Below are 19,881 nucleotides of genomic sequence, written 5' to 3'. Positions count from 1 at the left end.
AAATTTGCTAGGAAAATAAAGTGGACTAAAAGTTAATGAATAAATAAATAAATAAGTAAATAATAATGATAATTAAAAAAAAAAAACTATTTCTATTGAGGCCAGGGGTTCTTCCTGGCCTGCTTAGATCTGTAGCATTCCCTTTTGGGGATTGAGTTCCAAGATGCCAGGTGGTGAGTTTCTGTTGCAGGCTAATCCGATCTTTGTTATGTAGAGTAGACCGGCTCAGGCGTTTTAATCGCAGCTGTGGCCCTGGATGGGCCCATCTCTGGGCGTCTTGGCTCAGACTGTTTGCTGTGCCTGGGGCAGGCTCGGTGCATGGCCAGCTGGTGGGGGGGACCTTGATGCCTCCACCCACTGATCCTGGCAGGACCACGTTCTGCCACGGCCATGGTCTGGAAAGAGATCTCGACTCCTCCCTTGGCACGGAGGCGCTGACCATTCAGTGGACGCATTCCTCCGACTTGTCTGGGGGCCTGGACCATTGGCTCTAGAGTAACTGGGCCCTTGCCTGGGCGATTCAGTTGCAGTCCGTCACCTTCTAGTGGCTGCCCTGGTTTCATCGGGCGCGCTGAGCTTCTAAGATGTCCTCCCGTTGCCGCTGCGGGGGTCGCCCTCTGCGGACTCAACTCCCGGTAGTTTCGTCAGGCCTCGGTCAGTGACCGGGGCAGCGCCGGGAGCGCTTTCACGTCCCAGGGAGCCTCGCCGCCTGGGTCTCTTCTGACTCGGGGCAGCCCGCCCTTCCTCCCTGGGGCGACTGGGGCTCGCTCAAGTTTGCGTCCAGGATGTTGACCACTTCGGTCACGTCATCCGGGCTTCATTGCCGGCGTCACTGACTGAGGACCGGCTCGGCCCGCTGTCTCTGGATGACCATGCCTTCGAGAGGCCTGAACCCTTGGGGGGGGGGCTCTTCCCGGTCCGAGGATGGAGACACGGGACAGTTCGCCCACTTGTGACAGCTGAGCCGGATCTAAATCTTCTTTGTCATGCGCCAGCATGGATTTCCGATTCTGTCAATAATCTTGCGTTTTTCTCTTCCATTTGTAGGCAGTTCTCCGGCTCATCCCTCAGGAGCGCCTACGGCTCCCTCCTCTGGTCCAGACGGTCCAGCCACAAGGGGGGGGGGCAGCACCCCTTCCGCTCGGGGGGGGGCTTGACCTCGGGTCGTCCCATTGGAGGCCATCAGCCGCTAGGCATGTTCTCAGAGCGGCCGGCATTGGACGCTTGGGCACGGGCCTCTGCTTGCCTCGCTCCCGCGTTGGTTCTCTCCACCCCGCCGGCTCTTTGGGGGATCCCTCCGTCCGGGAGCCGGGGGGGGGGCTGCTACCCAGTGGTTCAGGCCATTGCCCTGCTCTTCGGCCTGCTGGGAGTGCAGATGACTCCTCCGGATGACCAGGGCCTGGAGCGCCTCTCGCATCTGTCTGCGGTTCGGACGGGTGGCCGGAAGGCTTAGCGGGTCCTCTCGTTTCTGCACCGCTCCAGAGCACAGGCGGGGAGAGCGTTCTCCCCCCTTTCGGTCCTTCGGGGCTTCAGTCAGGAGGCCCCTGGCCTGGTGGCTCTTCGGGGGGGCTTATCTTCGTTCCTCGGCTCTGGCCGGTCATCGCGGGTCCCTGGGGTTCCCCCCCGGGGCTTTTTCCCTTGGTCTGGTCTCCGTTCTCCGGATTTCACTAAGGCCTGGCGGCCCGGGCGGCTTGTCCGCGCCCCATCGTGGGGGCTCTGATTCCTTGACGGGCTAGCCTATTCAGGTCTTCGGTTATTTAGCGTCTGTTCTAGGAGCTCGGAGCCCCGTCCTGTTCCTCGGCTGGCTTCCCCGACGTCCACCTCTTCCCTTTCCGCTTGCCTGGTGCCGGTCATAGGCTCCATGTCAGGGGAGGGGGTGAGTCTGCCCAGGAGCTCCACCTCGGCCTATGCCCGCTGGCATAGGGCCTTAGGGATGTTGTTCGGTTTCAACCTCCCTCTATCAGATCGGGCGAGATGTTTCTTGAGCAGGGATAGTCCCACCCGCCGGACCCTTGGACTCTCCTGGGGAGCCTCGTCCTGGTTAGGGGGCTCCCGGTTCGCTCTTGGCAGGTGGTCGCTTTCGGGGCTTACCCTTCGTCACTGGAATGGCACTGGTGCTGTCCCGCTGGGCTCTGCGCTTCCCTTGGGCCCCATAGCTGGGCATCGCGTGTCCTCCCGTTGGCACGGGGACCGCTCAGGCCCTCATCTGTCAGGGGGGGGGTCTTCTCCAGCCCTCGACCGGAATGCTCGGGACTGGACGTCTGGGCGGTGGGGCCTCTGTTGCCCCCAGAGTCGAGAATCTCCCCGGGCTCTCCTGTCTCCGGGCGGCTCGACAGCATCGGGCAGCCCTGACCAGGGGAGCGGGCCTACTCCCTCAGTCGTCGGTTCTTCCTTTTTGGCGGATCTGTCGACAGCTCGACACTCCCTTGCTCGCCGCGTGTTCTATTCCTCCCTGGGGTTTCACCCATTTCCTATCCTGATCTGTGGAGGGCGCGAGCGCCCTCGAAAGGAGGTGACCTGCGGTCTCGGTATGGGGCCTCCCGTCCCCCTGGTTCCAGGTCTCCCCGGAGGGGGGTGGCATGGGGACCCTGCTCGTGGGGGTGGGCCATTAGGACCTAGGGGCCTTGGTTCGCGGACCTCGTCCGGCTGTCGGTGGCCCTCCGCGGAGGCGCCCGCGGGAAGGGTTGGCCTGGCAGCGGGGGGTGGTGGTCCTGCTTCGCCTGGTCCCTGGGGTTGCATCCGGCCCATGACTCTTGTCCGGCAGCTGTTGGAGGCTGGTCTAACCAACGGGGTCACTCTCGACTAGGGATGCCTGGGGGCCTTACGGACCGCGGCTGCGGTTCCACCTGGGTATCGTCCAGCGGGTTATCCGCCTGGCCTCCCCTGGCTTCGCCTGGCAGGGCACCTTTCTCTCAAACGTCAGGAGTTCCTGCAGGAGGGGCCTGACTTCGGAAACCCACAAGATTGTGCCGCCTGGTGGCGGAATTGTTTCAGCCCTGGAGGGGGTGGGGGTTCTCCCTCTCTCAGGTCCCCCTGATCGAGCTTCTCGGTAGGGGGCGGCTTCTGGGTTTCCCTCGGTCCGCGGGTTCCCCGTGTGTTCTTCCCCCTTGTGCTCAGGGGGGGTTTCTTCGAATCTCTTCGGTATGCTCGTCGGCTGGCTCCCTTGTGGCGGTTGTCTCCGCCCGGGTACGTGGAGTTGAGCACCCTGCTCTGAGGTCGTTCCCGTCGCCTCTAGGGGGTGGGGCGAGGCTTCGCCTTGCTCGTGCCTTCTTCCCGTAGGTGGCCACTTCCTTCGCTAATCTCTGGCATTGGTTGGGCGCGCACCGCGCCCTGTGGCTCCATCGCCAGCGGACCGAGGGGTCCGTAGGTCGAGCCCTTGTGGACTGACCATCCAGCCGGGGGTCGCTGGGTTCGAGCGTGTCTTCAGCCACCGTTGGCGTTGGCCGCGCCGGGCCATTGCGGAAGCCCTCGGGGTTTCGGGTCGACGGGCCAGTCCCGTCAGAGTTCTCGGCCCAGCCTATTAGGAGCAACACGAGCGTGGCCTCGGGGGCCGCGGGGGGGCCAGTTGAGGCCGTCTGTCGCGCGGCCTCTGGATTCCCCGGCTTCTTCCTCCGGCGCTATGGTCTGGAAGCTTTTGCAGATGCGAGTGTGTCCTTGGTGGCAGGACCCTCTGGGGGTGGCGGTTGAGGCTCCCCTTGGGCCCTGGTGATTCTCGTTCTCCCTCCCTGGGACGGTAGCTTGGGTATGTCCCACGTGTGACCATTCCCTCCCCCTCTTCTGGAAAAAGGACGTTGGTCTTACCTGAACGTCTATTTTCAGAAGGGGGAGGGAATGGTCACAACCTGCCCTGAGACCTTTCCGTCGGGGCCAAGGGGAGGGCCCGGGTGGTTCCCGGGGGTTTTGTTGTGTGTTGTTTTTTGTCTTTTCAGTTCTACCGTTCGCCTTCGAGGAAACTGGGATAGGAATGGAAGGCACCAGTATTTAAGCGTTTTCTCTCAGTCTTTGGACCAATCAGGCTTTGACAACAACCCACGTGTGACCATTCCCTCCCCCTTCTGAAAATAGACGTTCAGGTAAGACCAACGTCCTTTTTTTTAAAAATAAGAAAGAATATAAATTTAGCTTGAAATAACGACAAAAAGAATCATTCAATGGTAAAGCACATCAAAATATAGTGCCGTTCAATCTTCCTATATGAAAAAATAATGGAAAATGTCTACAGACAGATCACAACACGAAACATATCTATGCATAAAAACAGGGTTACTAAGGAAACAAATATCAAACACAAAATATTAAAGTTAAGCACGCAACATCAAAATGAAAAATTAATCATGCTCAGTATTTCTAAGCATTCTTTTTAGCAGAGACGTGCGGTGAGCTTCATGGCCGGTGAGGTAAGCGCGAAAGCCCCGCCGAAGCCCCGGTGCCACGTCTGCCATAGAGCGGAACCAGGACCCGCTCTATGGCGGGCGCGGGCGCCGGGACTTTAAAGCCTTGCCGTCAGGGCTTTAAAGTGGCGGCAGGGCCCCGGCGGCGTCCCCCATAGAGCGAGACCGGGTCAGGACTTTAAAGTCCTCCCGCCGGGGCCCTGAAGTGAAGGCCCGCTCATCTCGCCGGCCGGCGCGTGCACGCTCCGTGAGGGAGAAGAGGGCGAGAGTTCTGGTCCTCCCCAGGGAGTGGCTGCGGTGGCTCCTGCGGTCCCCTGGCTGAGGAAGAGCTCGCTCGGCGGCCGCTCCAATCGGGCAGGGAAGCCCCCCCATGTCGGCTCCCCTTGGTGCACTTGGCCGCTCCTGCCGGCCCAGGCATTGCCCTTCCCCATCCGCCAGGCCAGGTGTTCCAGAGTTAAAGTCCCCCGCCGCCAGGGAGATCCTCCGTCTCCCTCCAGGGAAGCAGTGCAGCCATGGAACCCATCTCGATGCGCAGGGCGCGGGAGGGGCGCAGGCCTTCTGACAGACCCTGCTGGCAGGCGATGGCTGCACCCTTCTCTGCTGCCTGAGCGACCCCAAGAGCGGCGTGGGCCCCAACTCCATCTTCGACACTAGCGATTCCCATGAGTGGCAGCAGTATCGCTCCAGTGCCCGCCAGCTGAGTGCGTGGGGAGAGAGCTTGCGGAGTGGGGCCGGCAAGCTTCACAGAGAAAGGGAGGGCGGCAGCTGTGGACATAGAAGTCCCATTCCCACCCCGCCCCTTCTCCCTCTGCCGGGGTAGGGAGCTGGGGCTGGGAAGGCCACCCACCCCCAGAGGCTGCCCCGTGGCTCAAGCGGCTGATCCTCCGCCTTCTCTCCGCAGGGCTGTGGTCTCTGACCTACAAGCAGGAGCTCACAACGCCACTGCACATCACGGCCAGCCGCGGCTACCTAGACTGTTTGCGCCACCTGCTGCTGCGCGAGCTGAGGTGGATCTGGCGCCCGGTGAACAGACCGCCCTGCACACGGCTTGCGCAGCGGCCATCGCTGACTGCATCCGGCTGCTGCAAGAGCAAGAGCTGAGTGCTCACGCTGAGCAGCTGGCTGCGGAAGAGGAGAGGGGGCTTCGGAAAGCTTTGGGGCATTTGAAAGTACCCGGCCGTTAGGTCGCCAGAGCCAGGTTTCCATGCCGCGTTTCCCCCCTTTTGGCTTTTTGAATTGTTGCAAAACAGGGCAGCTGCACTCCACACAGGCAGGCAGGCAGGCAGGCAGGCAGGCAGGCAGGCAGGCAGGCAGGCAGGCAGGCAGCCCCACCCTCCCACTCGCGGTTCGCCTGGTCGAGATCGAGCCTCGATCATCAAGATCTATCTTGACACACACCTGAGGACCAAAAAGGCAGCATGCCGTTCCCTCCGGCCAGCACTCCGCTTACCTTCTGCTCGGGCTGAAGGTTGCTCGAAGAACTGACTCCTCCCGCCCAACGTAAGCGTGCTCAACCAACTGCAAGGCATGATTTGCTGCTCCCAGATCAGGAGGCAGGAGAATCAGTGCCTCCTTTGCATACAATTTTTTTTGCTTTTTAACCCTTTCTTAACTTTTAAAAGGCGAAAAATTCCTTATGCAAACGAGGCCCTGAGTTCTCTGGCCTCCTCCCATAGTTAACACTGAGAGCAGACACCAAGCCACTGTGACTTGAAATCTGGTAGCAACTACCCTGGCTTTAATTATTTTTAAAAAAATCTTTAAAATTCTTTCCTCTCCCTCAGGAGACTGGTGAGGCCCCTCCTCCCCTGCCTCTAGTGACTGCACGTCCCTGCTTTTTAGATAGCCATTTTCCTAAAACAGATTTTCTTCTGTCTCAATTATCCCTGGATTTCTCATCTAGATCCCTGGAGAGTCTTGTCAATTAATTTTGAGGCTGGTGTGGAAATGGAACAAACCACATTTCTCTTTTCAGCTTCAGTTCCCAACTTTTATTATTACTATAAAGACAAACTCTTTTTCTATCTTGCAGCAAGGGAAATATTTGAGGATAATCTCTGCATCCTTGGCTTGAATTGGAGATGCAGCTCATTGTCCATGAATGTGGTATTAGAGTTTGCCTGTTCATTCACTGCAGTATAGAATTATTCCAGCATGTGAGCTGCCAACTAAATATTGAACTGGAAAAAATATAGCACAATTTTAACATCTCATTTTCTGCTTACAAGCAGACTGCTTGCTGCAAGGCTGTTTTGGACTCAGCTTGAAAGCATAACTACAAGCCTGAATGAAATGCTTATTCTTCTTCATAAGGATTTCCTCAGGGGAAAGGTACTTGCAAGGAACTTACTCTCACACAGGATATTTATTGCTTGCTTATGAATTTCTAGAGTGTCCTACTTCTAAAAGATGAACAACAGAACAACAACCATGCAGTTAAAACAAATCAACCCAATACAGTAAAATTTGTATTAAAAATAATAATGACATCTCCATTCAGGATAGGCAAAAAGAATGATGAAATAAGATAATTTAAAGCTCTTCATGACTTCTCTCAGTGTTTTTTATTTATCCAATTTGGTCTAGCACGTTGGACATGCTATAGATCCCATCAGCCAAGGAATGGCAGCTGGCAGTTACTAGGAGGTCTGTCTTTTCTATCATAACCTCTGCTTCCTGGAACATTCTCTCGTCAGAGTTGAGGATGACATAGGGCCTTGAAAGACTTGACTTTATGCCTGGGCCTGGAGCCTCAAGGGTGTGAAGCAGAGGTGGTATTCAGCCAGTTCTGTCCAGGTCTGGCGAACCGGTAGTGGAAATTTTGAGTAGCTCGGAGAACCAGAAAATACCACCTCTGACTGGCCCCTCCCCCATCTAGTTGCTGCCTCCCAAATCCATGCTGATCAGAGTCCAGCTGATGGCTGAGTCATTTTCTGTTGCCCTGCACAGTAGAACGGAAAGCAGATCAGTTGGGTGGGGTGGGGTGGGGAGCAAATGGAGATTTTACAGTATCCTTGCCCTGAAGTGGGGTGGAAATGGAAATTTTAGGGTATCCTTGCCCTTGAGTGGGGAGGCAATGGGGATTTTGCAGTATCCCTCTGTTGCTATGCCCATCAAGCCAAGCCATGCCCACAGAATCGGAAGTAAAAAATTTTGAATTGCACCGCTGGTGTGAAGGACCCTTAATTTCCTGCCTATACTGATATCTAACATGTTTTTTTCCCCTCAAAGGCCATATATATATAATTTGTAATACACTGTAATTGTTTTTAATCATTTTACACATGAAATTGTTCATTACCCAGAATCACTTGCTTGTGATGGGAGAAATTGAATAAATTTTAAACTATGGTAATACTTTGGTACTCCACTGCTTAGAAACTCATTGAATTTGGTACTCAACACATTTTGACACAAAAAGTTTGTGCACTCATCATTCATTTGGTACTTGATGCACAAACTACAACCTGTCAGTTTCAGTTGCTTTATGACTCACTACATTTTCCTTATGGGAAAAATTTGTTTGGTACTTGTCAATTTGTTACTCATTGCACCTAATAGAACCAATTAATTAAGTACTAAGGTACCACTATTTAATTTTTTTTTTAAAAAAAACAGGCATATATGGAAGCCATATATCCTTCTGTAGGGAGAGAATTCCATAAAGTGGAGATATCACTGAGAAGACCTCTAACTTTGTCCATACACCCAATCAGAAAATAAGGGAACTCTCTACAGTTTCTCCCACAATCAAACTGTATGGGTAGATTCTACCTCCTTCTGTTAATCGATACATTTAAGAGCCACAGTATCAGGGATAAACACTTTTCATTTAATGAAATACTGGTAAAGGGAGTCCTCCTGGACTCACAGCTGACCTTCGACCATCATCTGACAGCTATGACCAGGGGGGCATTTGCCCAGGTTCGCCTGGTGCGCCAGTTGCGACCCTACCTGAACCGGGAGGCTCTCACAACAGTCACTCGGGCCCTTGTGACCTCTAGGCTGGAATACTGCAACGTGCTCTACATGGGGCTGCCCTTGAAGAGCATCCGGCGACTTCAGCTAGTCCAGAATGCGGCCGCGCGAGTGATTGTGGGTGCACCTCGGTTCGCCCACATAACACCTATCCTCCGCGAGCTGCGCTGGCTACCTGTTGATCTCCGGGTGCGCTTCAAGGTGCTACTTACCACCCATAAAGCCCTTCATGGTAGTGGGTCTGCGTACTTGAGAGACCGCCTCCTGCCAATTACCGCCTTGCGACCTATTAGATCGCATAGATTGGGCCTCCTCTGAGTTCCATCCGCCAGTCAGTGTCGACTGGCAACCACACGGAGGAGAGCCTTTTCAGTAGTAGCTCCGACCCTTTGGAACGATCTCCCCGTGGAGATTCGTACCCTCACCACCGTCCAGACCTTCCGCACAGCCCTTAAGACCTGGCTATCCCGTCAGGCCTGGGGATAAAGATCGTAATCTGTCCCCACCCGAATGATGAATGAATGTTGTGTACTATTTTTACTTATGTATCGTTTTATGTTTACTGTTTTGTACCCCCCTCCCTATATTTTGTAAGCCGCCCTGAGTCCCCTCAGGGAAAAGGGCGGCCTATAAATAATAATAAAACTAAACTAAACTAAACTAAACTAAAGAGCATAACTATTTCTCTTTAAACTGTTCATTTTGTTTTAAAGCACTGTTATGTATTTTATTTTAAATCATTTTGATAGTACCTTTTTACAAAATGGACAGTTCCTTGCTTCAAGGAAAATCTGCAAAAAATAATAGCAGCAACAATCTTAAGTTTAAAATGATTAAAACTAATAATATAAATTTAGGTCAGAGGCTTTCTTGGTTTATATATCCCAGAAGTTCTCAAACCATGCATTGTGAGGTTCTGGGGCATCAAAACAAAGTCATAACAATTCCATTGTAATAAATGGTAAAATATCTCGTGCTATCCCTATAAGTCTGCCGTGGCAGTTTGGGAACAACCGGATTTTACACGAATCTACAAAACTATTAACGATTTCTCTTATAAATAATGAACAAAGGCTGGCAAAAATGAACTTTAAGTTAAACTTCCAATTATTTACATACTTCGCTGAGACAAAAAGAAATAAACTGTGTAGAATCACTTTTATCATCCACTGAAATGAAAACAAATTTAATAGGTATAAAGTTTCATCAAGTTAAAAGTCTGAGTTAGAAACTAAGCCCTTACTTTACACTTCCACTTCTTTTACTGCAGTGAAATTTAGGTGTCAGGAGCTTCTACTGGATTGCAGCCACTTTTCTTTGTTTCTGTAGAAAATAGTCATGCTCTGCAAATATCCCTCTTCCATGGGAATAAACAACCTACTAAGCAACGCAAGCTGTTTCAATTTCCCCTAACCCAGTAACTTGGATTATTTATTTAGACTGTTTGTATACACCATAATAACCAAGGTTCCCTGGAAATTTCTGCGGTTTTTGGTATCTGGTGCACTGTTCACTTTTGCCAGAAATAAATCCTCAAGAGAGCAAAGAGCTTTAAATGTGCAGGCATGGAAAGTGAGACCGGTGAAGAAAAGCCTCAGTCCACTTTGAACCTATTTCATACCTGTCTTTAAACTTAGATCTCTGTGTCTCAGACAATAAATGGAGCTCTTGCCATTTTCCTGGCCTAAGTTACCATTTCAGCCATAATTTTCAAAGCATAGCATTATTGTGATCTGGGGTAACTAGAGGGCTTTTTACTTCCACTTACTCCCAGCTGTATGTTTACCTAGGGTGGCTTGATGATTTCTTTTTCAAAGCTCTGGGTATATGCTTCTAGCTTGATATTCTTCCTTATATTTGTATTATTTCCATTATGATGTGTTGCTTTCAATATTGATGATAAAGTATTTACTTTGAAAAAGAAATTGGAAACTATATAAGGATTAAATGTATTTCACATCCAGGTGGCATGGATAATGTAATAACAAAAATCAGGTCTTGACCTACAGCTTATTCCAATGAAAAGTTTACTTACTTACTATACAAAACCCTAAAGACTGATAGGGCTACCCGTTATTGTTATTATTACTTGTTAGTACTATTAATTAAAATTATATATATTAAATTATTTTCATATAATAAATGTTTGGTGGGTCAATGAACAATCTGAAACTTCATGAAGCTGAAGAGTTTGGGGGTCCCTGGACTAAACTATACCTATCTGCTCCATTTCCACACTACAAATTGTTAGTATATAGTTAGTTAGTATGTAGATCAGTCATAAACAATGAAGAGATAGAGAACTTGTGAAGAAAATAATACTTGGTTATTATTTTCTAGAAGCCCTTTGCTTTGTGTATTTTTTTCTTCCACCTGAAAAGTATCTAATATATATATAAAACAATATTAACCAGTGCTAAATTCAAATTTTTTAACTACCGGTTCTGTGGCCTTGGTGGGCGTGGTGTGGCCTTGGTGGGCGTGGTTTGGCTTGGTGGGTTTCGCTTGGTGGGCATGGCAGGGGAATGATACTGCAAAATCTCCATTCCCACCCTACTCTGGAGCCAGCCAGAGGTGGCATTTGCCGGTTCTCTGAATTACTCAAAAATTCCATTACCGGTTTTCCAGAACCTGCTGAATTTCACCCCTGATATTAACTCACATTAATGGTTTATGTGGATATTTGGCAATTGTTTAAGAAAAAGGTACTTCCATTTCTATCTACCATTTGTTTCCCTTTATTCCATGGAAGACTTCAGATTCAGCAAGAACTTCTATGGGCAGAATGAGGGAACAGCCCATTGCTCTTTCCCCACTAGAGTCTTCTAAGAATTAAAAAGCCCGGGAGTTAATGACAGAATAATAGAATAAAATTGTTGGAAGGGGACTTGGAAATCTTCTAGTCCAACCCCCTGCTCAAACAGGAAACCTTATACCATTTCAGACATGGCTTCCAGGAATTTAAGAGTTAATGGAAGAGGAGGAAGTGCTGTAACATGAGAAAGAACATAATCAAATTGCCACTCTTCCCTTCCATTAGTCAAAGTGCAGAGGAGATGCTAGCCTTGGCAGAAGCAATGGCAAGATGCAGCTTGTTACTTTGGTTTTACACCATTTTTTTCAAGTGTACCCCTACAACCAATAAATTTGAATTTATAACAGTGACTTATTAATAATAGGATACACCGGTGCTTTTCTTTTTAAAAAAAAAAGAAGGTAAAATCAAACCAACCAAATAAAATAAGTGAATATTTGTTAAAGGTACACAGGATATCCTGTTTTAACGTTTGAGTAGCTAGACTGTAAACTTTGCAAAATAACCTGGATTAGCCCCGTGTTTGTACATTGTGTGGAACTGTCCTTTATTTATATAAATATTGCAGAACGAGAAATCAGATTGGAAAGCATTTCTGCTTGAAACCTTATGCCAAACCATATTACAATGCACCAATGAGCACTGATCTCCAAGTGCAGGCTGTGTTTTTACAGAAAGATAGCCATTCTCTGGCTCTACTGCTTTTGCACCCACTGCTTTGAAAATGTGTTTGTAATTTAGATGTAATTTTCACAGCAGGATCAATAACTCATTGCTACATATCCTGGAGATAAGCTTCAGAGCTAGAAAACAAATCTGGACTGTAAGAGAGAAAGAATCGTTTTTATATATATTCAGTATCCAAGTATATTCTAGGATCCTCTTTTTTCCATCTAACTCCCAGAGCAAAAGAATGTGTAATATATATAAGAATATTTGTTCTGAAACAGCACAAAAATAACAACATTCCTGCAAACAATTGCACTGTCTTGCCCATTCATAAGCACCATTCTAAGAACGACAATTGTTTATTGATTGTATAAACTTAAGAACCTTTTCTCTTGGGATTGAAAAAAGAGAAAGTACTGTCTTACCTAGTTTCTCTATTATGGCAGGTATTTCAGTCACAGATGCTTTTCCAAGCATCTGATGAAGCTCCATGGCTTGACCCATATCCGAGCTATAAGACTTTGGCATTACTTGAATTCACGCAAAAATGAGACTGGCTGGCGTAAAACAATCCACAAAAGGAAAGAAGAAAGGTAGGTGGTGTTGGCTACGCTATTTCAATAAAATCAGGAGTGTACCAATGAAACATAGTTCCCCACTCTGAGCTGACCTCTTTTCTTAGCTCGGTGTTGGGTATCAGATCAAAATGGAGTTCGTCTGTCACATACGTGAGATTATTTGTGGGGGTTGTGAAGGGGGGAAATCTACAGAGCCTTTCTTTCCCAGAGATCTACGTCAGTGCTCTGAGCAGCTTATCTGAAAGCAAGCTGAAGCAACTGGTTATTAATGGCAGTTTGTCTACTCTACTACTGCATTGCTTTACTCTGAAATGACAGGGCGATGTATGCTTCAATCTATTTTCTAGATCTGGTCTCCAGATAAATCAAGTCGCGGTGGGGGAATGGCACTATGAGGGAAGCCAAAATATATTTGCACAGGGGCTGAGCTCCCTTCTAACCAGGAGAGAGTTCCTGCCAGTTCTAACCTCTTCTATAGAAGAGGTTCACAAATCTACAGTACTGTTTAGAACCGGTTCCAGCTCCCGCCCGTCCGCACATCATCAAGATGAAGAGTGAGAGGAGGAATTCTGGGAGTTGAAGTCCACAAGTCTTAAAGCTGTCAAGTTTGAACACTGCTGCCTGGGGTGCAAGGGTCTTGTAACTTGACAGCTTTAAGACTTGCGTGCTTCAAATGCCAGAGTTTTCTGAGCCAACATTTTGGTTGCTAAGCAAGAGTGTTGTTAAATGAGTTTCACCATATTTAACAAGTTGGCCATGCCCACCCAGTCACATGGCTGGCAAGCCACTTCCACATGATCACATGGCCAGCAAGCCACTCTCACAAAGCAAGCCACATCTATAGAAGAGGTTCTAAAAAATTTTGAAACCCACCACTGCTTATAACTCTAAATATGTTAGGTCTCTAAAGGTCCCCAAATATGATTGCGATATTGCTTTAAGCAGGGTGACTGTTGTTTTGTAAATACAAACAGCAGCTGGAGAATATGACAGAAATAGGAACGTGAAGGGATGGGTAGGAGGTTTAATCTTTTCCAATCAAATTAAAATTATTTTCTTAACCTCTGCCTGGCAATTTGCATTGGGAGGGATGTTTCCATTGCTACCAATGTTAACCCTTCTCCTGTAGGAGACAACCCTACTGGAAGGAAGCAGCAGCTTTCATGGGATTACTGTGGTATTCTGTCCCCTTCTTTCACTCCCCATATGAATACAGATGCAATGTTCTATCTCATTTAGCTTACTTCTGTGCTATTTAGTGCCAGATTAATATTTGATGGGTTTTATTCCACTAAAGAATTTGCAATCTGCCTTGACAACTGGAATTATTAGTGGATTAAAAACCGTTAATAAACACACTAAAGATACATAAGTATCGCAGATAGAATATATGGCCTTTCCAATCTTGTGCCTTTCAGATATTTTGGCACGACATGTCTAACATTGGCCCCAATTAGAAAGAATGAAACATGAAATAATCTTCGCTACTTTTGAGTAGAAGAATTGTAATCAGTTTTAGGATTGTTCCTCTCTAGCATTTTTGCAACTTAGAGATATAGGAGGATCCAGTTAAAATTGTGGATTAACTTTGTCCTCTACACCTTTTTACCGAATCCTGATATAAATTCCTAATTGTAAGGGTGTGATTTGTGCTTGTAAGACAATGAGGTTTCCTCAAAACAGCACATCATAGCTTTTGCAGAGGCATTCAGAACAGGAAAACAATGCAGAGAGAAATAAATTATGTCCCTCAATGCCCTAAATCCAATTTATGGCACACTCGCTGGCAGATGATGGAAGAAAAAATAATGGAAATAATTGTAAGGGTGTGATTTGTGCTTGTAAGACAATGTTTCTTATCGAATGGGGCTCTCAAAATACTTAAACATTAAGAGTGTACATGGAAAAATAGTCTAGCAACAGGAGTCTTCATCCCCCTTAGGCAGATATCAGTAGTCCTCGACTTATAACACAATTGGGACCTATAACTTCCATTGCTAATTACGGTGGTTGTTAAGTGAGTCATGTCCAATTTTACAACCTTTTTATCATACTTGAGTTACCCCAGTTGTTAAGGGAATCATATGGTTTGTTAAGCAAATCTGGATTCCCCTCACTGATTTTGCTGGTTGGAAACCAGCTGGGAAGGTTGCAAAAGGTGATCATGGAATGCTGCAACCATTGTAAATAGGATTGTTGCCAAGTGCCAAATTTTTGGTGCAGTGACCATGGGAACACTCCAATGGTCGTAAGCGTGAGGACTGGTCATAAGTTACTTTTTTCAGTTCTGTTGTAACTTGGAACGTTCACTAAATGAATGGTTGTATGTCATGGGCTACCTGTAATTATCTTCTGCTGCTTTTTTAAAAGTTTCCACTATCTTTAGATGATATTATTGACTGTTAGAACAATTCATCAGTGGAACAACTTGCCACCAGAAGTTATGAATGCTCCAACGCTGGAAGTTTTTAAGAAGATGTTGGATAACTATTCGTCTGAAGTGGTGTAGGGTTTGCTGCCTAAGGAGGGAGTTGGACTAGAAGACCTACAAGATCCCTTCCAACTCTGCTATTCTATTCTATTCTATTCTATTCTATTCTGGCAGGTCACTCAAAACTGAAGTTCTTCTAGCTTAGCTAACTTTACTCCTGTCTCATTTCCTATTGAAGTATGATTTTTATTTTTGATGATAATCATTGTGTTTTCTATACCCCCATTCCAATCGTATAAGAGAGTCCTCTTGGTCGTTAGGTAATAGTCATATTTAGTCAACAGGGGACGCATTAAATATGTTGTCAAATAGAAGAAAAAGAAAGGCATATGGATAGTCCAACTTACAACCATTTATTCAGTGACTGTTCAAAGTTGCAACAGCACTGAAAAAAAGAGTGGACTTACAACCACTTCTTGCACTTAGGGCCATCCCCGCAGTCATGTGATCAAAATCCCAGGTGCTTGGCAACAGGAATATATTTGCAATTGTTACAGCATCCCAGGGTCATGTGATCGGCATTTGCAACCTTTCCAGCTGGCTTCCGACAAGCAAAATGAATGGGAGAAGTTGGATTCACTTAATGATCAAGAGCAGGGATTCACTTAACAACCATAATAAACAAAAGATCATAACATTGGGTGTGTCTCACTTAAGAACCGCCTTGCCTAGCAAGGAAAATTCTGAAGCCAGCTGTTGATCATAAATTGAGGGCTACCTGAACACTACTTATTCTGTCTAGTAAAAAACACAGGCAATGAATAAAATGTTGCTGCGTTCAGTGCAACTCCTTAGGAAAGAGACTTTTAGAAGCGAATATTTATATTACCAGGAGAAAGATTTCAATTTCTCTCTTCTCCTGTGCTACAAACACCCAGACAACTATCAATTAGATGGCAGCAAAAAAATTACAGTCCTCTGTATTTCTTTCCTCCCAACTACTGTTCTCTAGACCTGGCAGCCCTAGTTTATCCAGTAATGGTAGGCTTCACGTGGTAGATAAACAGCAGCTCTTTCCCTTCTTCTCTTCACAGAGATGTATTACTTAGCCCTTCTGTTAGGGGATGAAAATGGTTTTTTCTCCAAAATCAAGGCAGAAATTGCTGAGCCAGTTTAGACTAAAAGTGAACCAAGGGTCGGATTCAGCCGGTTCAGACTAGTTCAGGCGAACTGGTAGCTCCAACAATCAGCTGGGAGCGAACTAGTTCATTCTGACGATCAGGTGGGCCCGCCCTCCCGCCCCTGCGCTTTACTTACCTATATCCTCTCAGCTGATTCACATGGCAGAGTGGATTGCTGTGCCTCAGCTGTGTTACTTCCCAGAAGTAATGTGGAAGGTAAGTTTTGTTAAAATTGTGCACATGCATGGAGTGCAAAACACACGATTACCAAACCGGTTGTTAAACCGGCAGAATCCCATACTGACGTGAACCCCATCTTTCCATCTCTCAAGTGTGGGATTCCTAAGAGTAAAGATGAAGTTTGAAGCAAGGTGTTTTTCCTTTAAAAAAAAACCCTATTTCTGTAGAAATAAGTAAAAAACATTGCAGACAAAAGGATGCTAAGGTTTATTTTTCATTTCTGTTCCATTGAAGCTGCACATTATTTGTGTGCATTTCAGCCTTTTGTGCATCTCTCAGATGTGCTTGAGGAAACAATTTCTCTTTAGAACGTGTTACGATTTGGAGTAGATATTTGAAATCCCATACCATCTCTTTACATTGAGGATTTTTCTGTGTGTAACAGACTTGTAGTTTATTTGGAACATTTATTTCTCTTTAAGTTTTCTTTTCAGAGCTGCTGTTCTTTCAATGGTTTGCACAGCTCTGTATTTATTTTCTTTACCAATGAGGAAGGTGTCATTTTAATATATCAAATTTTTAAAAAATATTTCTTTTGCCTTCATTTTTTTTAAAAAGCAGCCCTCTGATTTTATCACTTGTAAGTTTGTTTGGAAGGATTGAAACATCTAGTCCAGGGCAGTGTTGGAATTCAATAATTTTCACTACCGGTTCTGTGGGCATGGCTTGGTGGGCGTGGCAGGGGAAGGATACTGTAAAATCTCCATTCCCACCTCACTCCGGGGCAAGGATAGTGTAAAATATCCATTCCCTCCCCACTCCAGGGGAAGGTTATTTCCTCCTGATCAGTTGGGACTCGGGAGGCAGAGAATAGATGGGGCGGGGCCAGTCAGAGGTGATATTTATGAGTTCTCCAAACTACTCAAAATTTCCGTTACTGGTTCACCAGAACTGGTCAGAACCTGCTGAATACCATCTCTAGTTCAGGGGTGTCACACTCCATGTCATCACATTACATATTGCAACTTTTGCCCCCTTCACTAAGACAGGGGTGGGCTTGGCCAGTGTGTGATGCATCCGTCCCACAGGTTGCACATTTGACACCCCTGCTTTAGTCATATGCCTTTACACTATAAGGCCAGGAAATGACTGGATAGGATTTACTTTAAAAAAATCAACACCTTACCATTTAATCACCAGAAAGGCAGGCAGCACAGGATGTGATTCTCCTCTCTCTCTCTCTCTCTCTCTCTCTCTCTCTCTCTCTCTCTCCTCTCTCTCTCTCTCTCTCTCTCTCTCTCTCACACACACACACACACACACACACACACAAAGGTTCAAAGGGTAGATGCCAGGTAAAACATCCCCTAAATATAGGTGCTGGCAGCAGGAACTACCAAGTTGCTGCTTTCAAAGCAAGAGGTAGAAGCTAGAGTATGACAATTAAGAGAGACTTAGGATGCAAGCTTCATCCCATATTCTACAGGATCAGCTGGTGCTGAGCTTTTACATCTTTCCTCTAATATGTGAAAACTTCCACTAACCAGTTGTCATTTGAATCATTTAACACTGGCTGAAGAATGTTGACAAATTTTGATAAATACCACCTAACATTTTGTTCTGGGAACATCCCACACAAGTGATCCTCACTGTAATAAAATAAAACAGAGGGAGGGCATATACCGGTAGTCAGTTGTCCATTCCCATTTTTAAGCTATGTTTCCAAACAAAACACAAATTAGATTCTCTCGAAATACACTTCTAAGTGAACGATCACAAATTGTCCTTACAGAAATACTCATGAGGGTTTGTTTCTGTTAAAACCTCAAAGCTCTGTCCTGCAATTTTATTTCAGAGACACAGACTGAGAGAGGGAAAGAAAAACAAGCTGAACTAAAAGCAATACGTTAATATATAATTGATTTTAAACAGAGCAGGATAATTCAGCAGCATAGCAATACTGGTTATTCATTTGCCACAAAACTACAACTTGGTTTTGCCCATATATTGACACATTTGCCTGAGGACTTTGCTATTCCCAAAATATCTGCCAGCTATTGGCACTATTCAAAACTAATAAGCAATTACCATCATGCTGAGCATACATATTTTTAGCATACATATTTTTCACTTCCAAACCATAGATTTCAGATGGAAAGGTTTGTTCAATCATGCCAATTTTGCATTTAGACTTCAAACCTCACCCCAGCATGAATTAACCTACACATGAGACTTCCCAAACCTGTTTCCTTCTTAATGCCCTGGATAACCACTCCCCAAACCGCAGGGCGTTAAAATACTACAATTTTGTAGTATTCTTTTAAAAATATGGTTACATTCACTATTAAGTTCAGGGGTGCTATTTGATCCCGGTATCAAATTAATACTTGTTCTGCCAGGTACAATGTGTCAGTGAAAGAAATCATTCTACCTAAGGTTTAAAGTGCAGTACAATTATAGTTTATTTTCTAAAGAGCTGTCAGGCTAATGTGTTTCGGATTAGAAACAAAGTAGTTCTAATTGTATGAATAATAGTTATTAATATTGCACTGTGCAGTTTTTGTCTAAGGTATAGTTTTTAGCTATATGAAAAAAGAGCCTAATTGATAGTGTAAGATATTCCTCAAAGCTCCACATGTAAAACAAAATTAAGGCCAGCCTTCTTTAAAATAGAAAGGTCAATTAGTTTTAAACAAGTGTGCATTTCTTTGCTCAGTATAGCATTTCCAAACCACCTGGAAACATAAAACACATTGTTCTTTGCATGTTGAGCTCATATGAACAAAGTTTAAATCTCCAACTTATATCAAAATAAGAAGGGAGGTGGCCAAGAATAGTTATTCATCTACAAAACTAACTGTAGACTGACTGCCTTAAAAAAGATAAATTAAAGTCAAAAGGAATGCTGAAAGTAAAAATGCCCAGCCCTGATTTTCTTTGCTTTTTTTAAACCACATATGATTTTAACTGCGATAAAAAGCACAGAGAGCATGAAGTTGTTCCCGTTGGTGGGATTTTTTAAAGCTTGCCAAAAATGTCATGTAGAATTTGTTCATCGATAGACTGCTTAACATGCAGTAGCTAAACCTGAAACCCAGTGCAAGTAGAAAACCTCTTGCTGGGCAGTTCTCATATCAGGAATTGATTGGGGTAGCACTTCCTAAATAGGGCCTGTTAGATCAGGTGAATGGATGAGGCAGACTCAGGCTTCAGTGACAAACAACAGCTCTTTATTGGAATAAACTATGTATAATCCAGCGCCGCTCTGTTTGACAGCAAGTCCTTTTATAGGGAGCTGTCAAACAGCTCAGCCAATCACCATTCAATATTTTCCCACTGGATCGGGGGACCTTGGTGGAACCTACCATACTGGCTGTCAGTATGTAACAGGGGCAAGTCAGAGATGGGTTGCTCCCGGTTTGGTCCGGACGCTTCTGCACATGCACAAACGAACCAGTAGTGCCAGGATTTGAAACCCACCTCTGGGCCAAGTGCAGGATTATAGAGGGTTCTTAGATTCCAGATTGTCATTGCAAGTGCATGTAACCTAATAATCAGGGTTACCTATACATAGATAGCTTCAGCTATTTGTACACTCAGATAGCCTGAACGCAGACTGGGAACATCTTAATTATAGTACTGTAATATGTAGAGTTGC

At 46.1% G+C, this 19,881-nt stretch overlaps 1 protein-coding gene across 5 annotated transcripts in view; it reads right to left on the bottom strand.

The window, feature by feature from the left end:
- Positions 1–19,881, bottom strand: part of MAP7 (microtubule associated protein 7) — a 130,570-nt gene that overhangs the window by 64,021 nt on the left and 46,668 nt on the right. Inside the window, exon 1 of one of the 5 annotated variants that reach the window (XM_087718394.1) lies at positions 12,279–12,477. The exons of the other annotated variants lie outside the window; for them this stretch is intronic. Within the exon in view, the coding sequence (XP_087574520.1) occupies positions 12,279–12,381 (103 nt within the window). The 5' untranslated portion in view covers positions 12,382–12,477. Of the gene's footprint in view, positions 1–12,278; positions 12,478–19,881 lie in introns of those variants that run through there. 5 annotated transcript variants of the gene reach the window in all.

The sequence above is a fragment of the Thamnophis sirtalis genome, unplaced genomic scaffold, assembly GCF_051295495.1.
Source record: "Thamnophis sirtalis isolate CommonGarterSnake01/CBP01778 unplaced genomic scaffold, rThaSir2_p1.2 scaffold_6, whole genome shotgun sequence".
Lineage (NCBI taxonomy): Eukaryota > Metazoa > Chordata > Lepidosauria > Squamata > Natricidae > Thamnophis > Thamnophis sirtalis.
The sequence above is the reverse complement of the archived record's forward strand: the minus strand, read 5'-3'. Positions and strand labels throughout refer to the sequence as shown.